The 12,005-nt window shown below is 39.2% G+C and overlaps 1 protein-coding gene across 3 annotated transcripts in view; it reads left to right on the forward strand.

Moving 5' to 3' along the window:
- The window catches only part of RERE (arginine-glutamic acid dipeptide repeats), a 366,200-nt gene that overhangs the window by 150,982 nt on the left and 203,213 nt on the right, over positions 1 to 12,005 (forward strand). For all 3 annotated transcript variants that reach the window (XM_074377496.1, XM_074377499.1, XM_074377498.1), the window contains exon 3: positions 11,312 to 11,382. In XM_074377496.1, the coding sequence (XP_074233597.1) occupies positions 11,312 to 11,382 (71 nt within the window). The remainder of the gene's footprint in view (positions 1 to 11,311; positions 11,383 to 12,005) is intronic.

Consider the following 12,005-nt stretch of genomic DNA (forward strand, 5'->3'; position numbering starts at 1 on the left):
TCAATGGTCAACCTAGGGGACTGTGAATAGAATTCAGGAAACTGAACTTGGGTAAAAAATTACATCTTTACTAATTCATTACATTTCAGACGACATTTAGTATTCACTTCAATTATGAAGGTAGGCAGTAGATCGTAGTAGGATTTGTAGTGCCTGTGACATCAATAAAAATGACAGACATTCTCATATCACACCATGTAGAGAAAAATAATGTTTATGCTCATCACTGCTTTGAAATTATGGAGGTTATTAGATGTATAACCCAGCCAATCTTATCATTTAATGAATCAGTAAAGAAGTACATGTATTACATTGCAGTTTTTTCTCGTATTGTGCCAAGTGCGCATTTTTGTGAATTTAAAACTTTTTTGGGGGGGGTGGGGAAATGGGTGTATAAATTGCTAAAGGCATCCGTGACACAAAAAACATTCGACACACCCACATTAGTTGATAGATTCCATAATGTAGCAAGTTATATATAGTTGGATTTTAGGTTCCTTCCAAATTCTGCATTATAAACAACAGTGGTGAACATTTACCTGTTCATTTCCACTCACTTTCCTTAGAAGTGGGATTGCTCAGTTAAAGGATATGTCTGGACTTCTAAAGATTTTTAATGAATTGCCATTACAGTTCTTCCTACCTAGCCCTCGTGTGCCATAGGACTTTGGCCTCTGCAAGTGACTGAATTTGTGATTTTGAAAGTGGAGAAATGTTCTCTAGGTAGAGCAGGAGACTTTATGTCACCTTTAGATAGTAAATCTTCACCTCAGAATGATCAGAGACATATGTGTGCTGTGTTTTTTATCCGCGGTTAATGGTGTGGAAAGGAGGAGATAAAGCTGTGACATTGTGTCTTCTTTCTAGTATGAAGTAAAATATGGAGTATAATTCTGAGAACTTAGTATCATATGAATTCTGGTCCGCTTTTAACTTCAATAAATGTTACAGTGTTATAGAAAGTTTGGGTATTAGTGGTCCTTGTATTTTCATTGGAGGAGCAGCCACATAACCTCTCTAAAGATAGTCCTAAAATCAAGCCCACGTAGAAGTGGAAAGGAAAGAGGGGAGCCTGAGCAGTGGCATTAGACACCATCAACCTGTCTGCCGCACAGGTGCCAGTCAGGATGCAGGGGGAGAAGTTACTAGCCCCTGTTCCTGCTTGTGAAACCTTGGGGTAGGGTCATGCTAGGAACTTGCCTTAGCCGCCAAGTCTCTTCAGGGAGGCAGTTGTGGCCTTTGTTCTGCCTTATTTCATCTGCCTCTAGGGCTTGATTCTTAATCCGTCTGGAAGGTAATGATTTCAACTGTCTAATCAAACTGTTTTAGGGATTCTGAGTCAAGAGCTCTGTGGTCTGTGTTTTTATATACTTGCTGGGGTCATCTGTTTTTCCCTAGCTTTTCCTATTAAAGAAAATAGAATATTTCCCCTCAATCATTGTTTTAGATGCCACTCTGTTCATGAATATAGCTTAAAAATTTTGCCCCATTTAAAAATAATGTAAAGATAATTGTGTACAGTGGCCAGAAGTGCTGAATTGTGAACCAGCAAATTCCTGGTCTGGTTCTTTGGCTTCGGTCAAGGATTTTGTTACTCCATTCTGCGTGGCCTCCATTCTCATTGTCCTGTGAACCATCTCATGCTTCACCGACAGATAATATATTTGCCTTCAGTTTAACAGGAAGGCTAAGAGAAGGGGCTCTTCTTTTAAGGCTTCAGTTTCCAGAAATTGAAATACGGTGCCTGCTTATATCCCATGCCCAGAACGTAGTCACGTGACCAAGTCAGCTGTAAGGGAGGCTGGGGAATGTGGTCTTTATTCTGAGGGGCCACGAGCCTGCTAAACACCAGATGTTCTTTTATTAAGGAAGAAGGCAAGAGTGGAATTATACTCAGCTAGCAGTCTCTGTTATAGAGAGTAAACAAGTACAATTCAAGTTCTTGAAGACATACAGTTACTTATTGGTTCTCATGTCTAGCTCTAATATTAGATGGTGACATGTCAGGGAAGGACAGTATTTTTATTCACCTCCGTATCTCTAGCACTTAGCTGGTATGTAGCTGATACCAGGAAGTCTGTATGTGAATGTCTTATAAGAGTTTATGATTCTGTTCCTTGTAGAATTTATGTATCTTCATTTCCTAGCTTTAATGTAATCTTGACAAGATTTGCCTGTTACCACTTTGGTTAAAATGGAGAAGTCTGAGTTTCCTCACCCAAAGTTCTGATTTATTTTGTCTCAGCAGATGTTCGAAACATGATTTCTTTCAAGGTACAAATTACAAAAAGCAGAACTCTCATTAAACGTTATATTGGCCCAGAGCAACTGCACTCATTTGTTGAAGTGTGTTGAGTACAGTTTCATGTAGAGCATCCAGAGCTACTTATGGCCCCAGCATTAAATGAAATCTCTCGTCCCATTTCAGGCATCAGTAGGCCTTTAGATACTCTAAATACTGCTGCCTTGCTCAGGTCTTTGCTGATTTTGATTATAAAAGTGAGAGGGGTTTGGCAGATTACTAGATAAGATTCTGCCTGCTTCCTTCCCCCAGTACTTTTTAGCCTGAGAAAGATACATATGTTATAAAGCAAAATTATTACACGTAGAATCCTAAGGAGATAGATAATTGGAAATTGTTGTGTAGGTGGAACTGTCTTTTTCCCCAATACCTGTTAAATACTTATAAAATGACATTTATAATTCACAGTGGACCAAAGATCGGTGATGAAAAGCTGAGGTCTCTGCATCCATTCAGTCAGGTGAAAGTGACGCGATGGTTTAAATTAATCTAAAAGCATCTTTAGTCTTTGACTTTAACCTAAATGAAGCACCTGACCAAACAACAGTAACTGCAACAACAAAAACCCAAATGAAAATAATAACGATTTAAGGGGGAGACAGAGATGCGGGTAGACTAGGAGAGTCAGGGAACAGGCTTTATTTGCCCTTAGAAGTTTATGTAAATTAAAGCAAATGATTAAATTTGAGGTCCACTGAAACTGGGATAGGCTTTGAGTAAGCGAGTAGAATTTAATGGGGTTTGTTACTACAGGCTAATACTGTAGTATTGTAATACTACTAATACTAAGAACATTTTGTTAATCAGCTAATAACAAAAAAGCACACTCTTGTATGTCTATAACTTTGCGCAGGATGTTGTAGAGGTGAGATAGGGCAGGATTCAGAAATACACAGGATTTTTTTAGTCTTTCATTCTTCGTTTTATGGGAAGAAATTACACTCATTCAGGTAACATTATATATCAGTAACAGGCAGTGAGTGGGCCATACCAGCTGAACAGGACAGACTGTACATTGGTGCATTGGGGAAGACGTGAAGGACCATGCAAACCTTGATTTGGGTCCTGGAGGTTGGACAGAATTGCAGTAGGACCAAGTGGAGGTAGAGCATCTCTAATAGGGGCAACAGCGTGAGGATGGGGCACGACTGGAATGTGCCTGTGGAAGAATCAGAAACCAGCTGAGCATATGTAGAAGATCAGGCTGAGAAAAGGAACGAAATGGGTAGCTTGTGGTTTTTCTTTACTTCTGTTATTTTTGTGTGGATTGCTGTCTGTCAGTCTGTGACCCTGGTGGTTATAGTTTTAGGGCAGCAAATTTTGGATGTTTGCCTTATTACTGTCTGAGTCTTGATTGGTACGTTTCTCTGAAGGTGTTTTTTTGCATGCCCTTTTCTCCTTTAAGATACAGATTCTTAGGTGAAAGACTAATCACTCAGTAAGGAAAACCACTCACAGGATTATTGTGTTGTCTGGTAAATAAAACTCAGAAGTAAACTGATGTTAAACAGAATATCAATCTCAGAGGCAATTCAGTACAGTGTTTATTAGTATGTGCTGTGTGCCTTGCTTGTCTGTCTAAACCCATGTGGTAAGTTTAGCCTACTTTTAATAAATTTTCCTTAATGTTGACATTGTGACTGATTTGAAATATATAAGAAAACCATCCAGTGGTACACAAAGAAATATATAGAGAGAAAACGTTCATCTTCAGGTTGGCTAGCTTAAAAAAATCTGTAATAATTGAGCATCTCTGTTCAGACTGACAATTAAACTTTCATTTCCCCAGCCTTTAGTTATAATTTAAGTCCTGACTCTGGAAAGTTGGTAGTAAATATTTGATTGAGAAGAAATATTAAATGAATATGTACATTTAGTCTTATAGGGAAGGCTTATAAGATGTAGATGCCCATAAAGTACAAAAAAATAATTGGTGTGGGAAATTTTGTAGCTTGATGCTTGAACTGTGGAACACTTGCTTTTACAAAATTGAGAACTGCAGACTACAATTAACTGTCATTAATTTCGTTGAGTAGAAATATGTTCCATTTACTGTACAATCAGGAGCCAGGCTTGAACGAGTTTAAATAGATGGAATCTGAATTATACTGACAGTCCATTAAACAGTAGCAGAAAACCCATAAAGAAAATGGATTCACTGTGATACGAGTTTATAATAAAATCATTTGCCAAATAGGAATTACAGCCAGGCATTGTGAACTCTCCTGTGTGTTTCCAGTGAGCACTGCAAATTGGTTGAACCATTTATTGTAAAGCCCAGGCTCCTAGCACATTGTTTTCAGAAAAGGAGCAGGCAGTGTTGCTTGAAATCTGCTCTGCAGGATGTGACACCAGAAGATCAGACTAGCAATTTGTTTGTTGTCAGCCATATGGGAGAGAAGCGTCTTCACTCCAGCCTACCTGTCACTGGTTATTTTCCTATGAACACTGGGTATTCCTGGAAGTGTTTGAACCCTTTCCATGTTGGTTTCCTAAATATACATATTTCAGCCACGTTTTAGTTGTAATCTTTCCGTTAAGGACATTTCCATTAGCAATCATCCTCTAATTAATAGGGATTTTATAGCAGAATTTATTTATTTTTGATAGGAATCACTGAATTGGGATTAGAGTTGTTACCTGCCTTCTCAGGCATTAGAAAGGTAGATACAGTGGGGCCGCAGAAGTGAGAGTGGCCTCGAAAGTCCCTTCCCTCGTTTCTCTAATGCCCTAAGACAGTTTGCTTCATGGGGCAGATGGCTGTCACTGATTTGGAAAATAGATTCCTCCTCAGATTTCCTGTGGTCTCTTATGGCATGTAAGCTATATACTAACACAGCAGTTAGTAAGTATAAGAGAGATCCACATCACTTAACTGGAGTCTTGATGTTAAGCTGGCTAGAACCTTTTTCATAATATGGACTTAATATGGGTTTGTACAAGGAGGGCTTCTTAAGGAACATGTTCAGAATGAAATGTGGTGATGAGAGTGCTTAAAATGTTTTTTGCTTGAGTAATACAAGTATCAAAGCATGGCTAATATTTAGTGTATCAGTATAACTAATAAGATTTCTGCTACTGGCAAGATGATCTTGCTTTTTCCTGTTTTGCAGTGTTTCCAAGTTGGTGTAACATAGGATTCATTTGGGAGTGGGGGAGAAGGTCTCGCTGCAGCAGTTATCCCAAAACTATCAGCATCACTTCTTAAAGTTAGAAAGAGAATCATCTTCAGTCAATCTTTAAGCTTTTGATATATTTTACATTGGAAGATTTTCCAACTTCTAGAGGAAAAGAGAAAAATATGGGAAATTAAAACAAATTTCCATTTAGTTTGTTATGACCTGCTTCCCTGTCCCTCTCCCCCTCCCCAAACTTGGTTTTTCTCATAATTTAATTCCCTGTTAGCATGATAATTCCCCTGTTAGCAATGAGGATAAAGATAGGTAAGTGGTTTCTAAATGTATATAGTGTTCTGTTTTTAGACAAAACCCCACATCACTTTTGTAGTACTGGTTGGAAATCTGTAGACGTCTGAGTACATGGAATTTAATTTTCATGAAATCTGAAAAGGAAGGAACCAAGGATATATGGTACCTGAGATCTCTTCCCCCAAGTTTAGAATCTTTAACAAGATGTTATCAGCCAATTTTGGTGGCAGTGTTGAGGGTCAAAACATAGGATAAGGATAAGGACTAAAAAGATTTCACTTGCAGAGATGCTGTGTTCCCAGTTGTTGTTCCCTTTTCCCTTTTAAGTTCTCCACGAGTCCCACCCAGTGCAGGGACCCTTTCCCCGCAGAAGAATCTAGTGGAAAACTAAAGGTAGGTCGTCCTGCAGTTGAGTTATTTATTTCTTAAAGAAGTATTTATTAGAAACCAGCATCCTTCATGTTTGTGTTGATAGAGCATGGCTTTCTTGCTAGGATTTTATATAACTTCTTTTCAGTTTTAATATTTTTGTTCAGTTCATTTGTTTCTCATATAGTTTTTGAGTGTTTCCTGTCTCGATGTAGTATATCGTTGGTGGGGGTGAGGCATGGTGACAGGTTTGACTGTTGTCTGGAAGGGGAAAGGAGACCAGAGGCTGTGTTAGAGGCCTTGCGCTACTCGTGGATTGAAAGTTGGGGTTTCCGTATTCCTAGTGCACACGCCCACGCCCACACCAACACCCTGTTGTATGTTGGAAATTTGGAAACAGCCGTATTCACTGGTGAGATGCTTGTGGACTTTATTCTGCAGGATTAGACTAACTGCTGTTACCTCACTGAGTGGTTCAGAGTGTCGAGGGTGGAGGAATCCTGTGTAAGAGAAATGGAAAGCTGATGGAGCAGTCCTGGGGGTCAGCCTCCACGCCCACCGCTGTGCCACCCAGCTGGGTCTTTGGGAAATTTGTTGAGGAGAAAGTCTTTGTTCGTACGTGCTTTTCCTAAGTAAAGGTTTTCTATTGGCTTTGCAAAGGGGTGAGAAGATATTTCAGAGATTAACGGCAGAAATAGGTCCATGGAGGGGAAACTCTTTTATGGGACAGAGCACCGTGGCTGAGCGATGCCTGAGCGCAGCTTTAACACCGGGCTCCCAGTGCCGCGTGCTCGGTCAGTGGGCAAAGTCTGTGTCCACTGTGCTTGTGAGGAGGCTGTCAGGAAATGTGCTGACAGGTTCTTTGTGTTTCAGGATGACAAACTGCGTGATGCTTCAGGCTGTGGTTTTTACCCTTGAGAGGACCCTGCTCTTGTTCTATTTACATAAACCTGCTGATTTGCTGAGGATTGGAAAAGCAGAGAGAGCTTTCCTTGCCTCCAGAATCTGCCTTTCTGTTTTGGCTGACTTCCTTCTCCAGCCTAGCGAATGCTCTGTTGTTTGCAGATGGCACAAGAGAGTCTTGGACACAAAGCTATGCTGAGGTTGTAAGAAAGAGCCAGAAACACCCTGTTCAACGTCATGGCCCAAAACATGGACACAGGATTTGAGATCACTTAATCGTGTGATCCATTTCCAGGCAGAGGCTATGTGTTAGAGAATAAGTCTTAACCTGGACCCATGGTTTCATTTCCAGACACCCCTAGTAAGAAAAAAAAATGTATTATCCTGTGTTGTTTGGAATAATTGATATTGATGGTAATAGCCTCACCCATTTTTCTGGCCCATTTCAGGCTTGCTGATTTTAAGATTAAAATATATATATATTTGCCCTGCAGCAGCCGTTAGCTCAGTCTGGTAAATATGCATTTTCATGTGGGCAATTTTGAAAATGTGCATTATGCACTTAATGGATTGCATCAGCTTTGCTCAGTTCTTTCAGAACTGCTTGCTTGCTTTTAAAAATTTTTTTTTTTATTTTTTCTTTTCTTTCTTTTTTTTTTTTTTTTCCAAGAAAAGGTGTCTGCAGTACTTGAGTTGGCCATGGGGAATTTTCAGGTTGAGGCTCATTGATCCAGCTGACTGAAACCAATTTTATCATCAGCTTCAGACAATCTATACTCTTATAAATTGCATGAAAACTCTTGGCAAATTGTTTTGGCTTTAAAAGATTACTGGGCACATATCCTAACTGAGAGTGTAACGTTGCATTGACTTATGTTCTCATCATTCCCTTCCCAAATAAACCTCTTTATTTTTGTACTAACTGAACATCTATATAAAGTTACTTTCTTAAATAGCTGCTTAATCAGTGAGACAGGAGGGAGATACTTCTGAGTGTTTGGCCTTATTTAACCTTGTTTTGAAAATCGTTGAGAGTAATAATAAGTAGATTTTTGTATGTGTGTGAGAGACTTATATTCCGCATCGTTTCTTAGGAGGTACTCTTTTTTAGTTGGATCCTCCTAATTTTTTATGAGAGAGTTACAAAGGAAAGTTTGATTCTACAATAATTTTTCATGCTTCTGTTTTAAAAACGAATTAGGGGGGAGGGTATAGCTCAAGTGGTAGAGCTTAGCATGCACGAGGCCCTGGTTTCAATCCCCGGTATCACCATTAAATAAATAAATAAACCTAATTATCTCCCTCCCCTTCCCAAATAACAATACAATAAATAAATTTAAAAAAATGAATTAGAAAAGTGAGATCAAAACAATGTATTTTTTTCCATTCCTATGGCAAGTTTGACATGGTGTGAAAAATTTTAAATCTGGTCAGAAATTTTAATGACCTGATCTTGGTCATTCTGTGTCTTACGACTCTTTATGTAAAATAAACTCTTTAAGTTTTGTCACTTAATTTTGAAGTGAACTTATCTGACTTTTTCACATACAAGTTTCAAAATACTGATAGAGATCACTTGATACAGTGACCTGTTTTACAGATTACTACCCTTATGCGTTGGAATCTCATAAATGAATTTATAGCTTTGGATCCATTTGCGTTGCCATGATAACCTTTTAAACAAAAAGAGGTGACCTTACCTAGTACTAAGGCATCAGTAAGTAAATAGGGTAATTCCCTAAGTTAGGTTTGAGGATCTGCCCCCTCCCTCTGCCTTGTCCCTCCTGGCAGCATTCCTCAGGCGGGGCTGCAAGGCGGCCTCCAGGTGTGCAGGCAGAGGGGCATCAGATTTACATCCAGGTATATTTACAGATAATCATTTTCCTGAATGTAACTTTGTAGTGAGAAATGAAAAAATATAGATTCTCTCTCTCATTCTGGAAACCATTCTTATATACCAGTTAATAGCTACTCTATGTCTTTATGTAAGAGGGTTTATAGTAAATAATGATTCTGCTGATTATGAGCAAAATATATAATAAAGCTTTTCTTTGTGTAAAAAGAACATTGTTATACATAATCCTAACTGTGTTACCGTCTTTCATCTACTTCAGTTCTCTCTGGTCTCACCAACACCAGTGTCAGACATTAGTCTCCTTCGGGGGTACAGAGAATGCAGAAATGAGTAAGTTTATTTGAGCTCAAAACTGAAAGTGGACAGTGTAGACCGTCTTGACTGCCAAATAACTGAACAAACAGGGAATGTGAATTGCCAGTTTTATATAAAGGAAAGGAAATTTTATAGCAAGGAGAGGAGGCGTTGTCATTTCTTTACCGAGGAGCCACGAGAATTTACTGCCACTGAAGGTCACTCATAAAGTTGCAGGTACTTGTAGAACAAAGCAGTGAAGGGGGTTTGGTGTGGAGATAGGGGATTGGTGTTTCTTCAGGACAGCGCAGCCTAGGGGAGGGTGAGGTGTACTGTGGGATCAGACCGTTGAATGCAGCAAGTTTGCTTATCATGTGAGCTCTACAAAAGTAGAGATAATTAGTTAGGAAGGGACCTATTAGTTTTGAAGTCAGTGAATAGTAGCTAGGTATGACAGTGATACGTTATGAGATACAAAAAATACTTCTTTCTAGAAGAAGATAGGGAGAAGCGGGCATATAGACTGATTTGTGTTCGCATTGAGTGAGATGAGTAAATAGTTGATATCTAGATGTTTGAAATGCTGGTAGTGTGTACAACAGGGATTAGAACACAGAAATTAAGAATCTGGCATTGTCCCCAAGTTGTGCAAGTTGGGGCTGCAGTTTTTATTTAGGGAGTGGTGTCATCGGTTTTTACTCAAATACCAAATTAGGCGTAGGAAGAGAAATATCCACCACAGTGGAAAGAGTTGTTTTGTTTGTCCCTTAAAGTGATTAGCATGTTAAATGGATGTAGCCTGAATGTTGAATGGAGTTTTTTTTTTCTTTTTTTTTAGCGTGTTGGACTTTGGGATAAGATAGAAAGCTCAATCAACAGTTTGTTCTTGAGCTGCTATTTTACATGGATTCAGAGCTCGAATCGCTGCTGCTGAGTCTGTGTCTGAGTAGAGAAATCAGCTGGGAAATCTTGGATGCCTCAGCAGTTGGCTTTTAGGCTTCTTCTTTTTCTGTAGTAACTTTGGGCTACAAGAATCCTGATGCCTTTCAGGAGGTGTCCTGGAAAGGAGTGCCCTTTAGTCTTTTTCACGTCTTTTTTCGAGGTCTGCCTCTTGGTGGGTCTGCTAGGGCCATGGTGGGACTAGAGCTTCCCCTGGGCTGAATCTCCCAACATCTGCTCCTTTGCTTTTTTATTTTTGAGGCTCTTAACATGTGTGAAATGAGGAAATAGAGAAGTCTGTCTGTGTTCTCAAGCATCTGAGTTAATCTAAGGCATGTTTGTTGTTAAGGCATGTTTGTTATCAAGGGTCATGAAGAAGGATAAAACAAATGGTATTTTAAATATGGGCATTGTGGTCACTGTCCCTGGAACATTTGGTTGACTACAGATGCCTCTACTTCTCAGTAAATAATACATAGACTTTCCTGTCCTAAGTGTCAAATGTAATTACCCAACCATTGCCATGGCAAATACAATTTAAGGACGTACTCGTCTTCCCTGAGGAAAACGTAATTTGGTTTATTTCATTCCATCTCTGATTGGCTGCCTTGGCTTTCTTTACTATTAGAAAATGAAATATGTTTAGGTTAAATTTTACTAGAAGGTTATCCGCAAGATGCTAGATTGGCTTTCTTTTTCTTTCTTTCTTTGGGTGAAAAGGTCATTGTAATAGCATGTTCAATCTAGTCTTCTTTACACATTTCATGTATTTCCTCACAAAATATTTATTAAAAAATAAAGCAGAACATGGCAAAGCTGCTTCTCTTTGTGAAGACAGGGAAACGTCTATCTAAGTAAGATGCTCAGGATTTCGTCTTGGTGTGTAACCTTGAGCACGTAATTCCCTTTATCAGAGTCTCTTCATCTGAATGTGGATGATCCCATGGGATTCCCACCCCTCCTATTTTCAGGGATGCTGGGAACAGTAATTGAGGCTTTATCAAATTTTTAAATTATCAGAAAAGTTGTCAAAAAGAACCCAAGGGCTGTTTTCCTTTAGCTTAAAATTATTTGTAATTTAATGTCACCTTTGAAAAATTTTTTTAATGTAAAAGGTATGTGCTTTGTCATTTATTTGTTTATGCAGTGGCTTTAGGGGCCCTGTCTGTGTTCCCTTAAAGGTAAATGCCATTGTTTTTAAAATTTCTTTTTCTTTTAAAGACTGTGTGTATATCGAGAGTCGGAGGCCAAACACACCGTATTTCATCTGTAGCATTCAAGACTTCAAACTGGTAAGCATTTTCCATGTGCTGTTGATTCTCCTCTGTACCTTATCTTCCCCAGTCCCATCGGCTGTCTCTCTGGGTTGCTTCTCTCTTGTATTGACTTGATAACCAGTTCACCTTCTGCGTGCTAAGGGCCTGGTGGCTGCAGCACCCCAGGAAGGCAGGGCGCAGTTTTAGAACACTTAGTGTTATAAAGCTCCTACTGTAAACAGATGTTTCTGAAGTTTTTATTCCTTTAGTAGCTGTTCTGAGAACAGTTTCAGAGATTCCCGTGTTCCTACGGTAGTGGTTTTTTCTCAGCCATTGTGAAGAATCTGAAGTAAGGTAAAATTGGGATTTGATGATGAGTAGGGAAAAAAAAAGAATATCAACGGGCCAGAGATGAGTTTTCTGTGGCAATTGTAATTTACTTAGGTATTTTAAACAAGTAGGGAGTATATTTTGAACTTTGTTTTGGGGTTTCCTGGTGTTAGAGGTTGGGGGGAGGAAGTGTGGCCTCGGGGAGGTATAGCTGCAGTACTTTCCTGTTGAAAACTTTTCACAGGTGCCTAAGTGTTAATGTTGCCCATCATGAAATCTCTTGTTTTGAGACCACTGGTTCTCACTTTTGGGGCTTTGGATCCCTCGAT

Source organism: Camelus bactrianus, chromosome 13, assembly GCF_048773025.1.
Source record: "Camelus bactrianus isolate YW-2024 breed Bactrian camel chromosome 13, ASM4877302v1, whole genome shotgun sequence".
In the NCBI taxonomy this organism is placed as follows: domain Eukaryota; kingdom Metazoa; phylum Chordata; class Mammalia; order Artiodactyla; family Camelidae; genus Camelus; species Camelus bactrianus.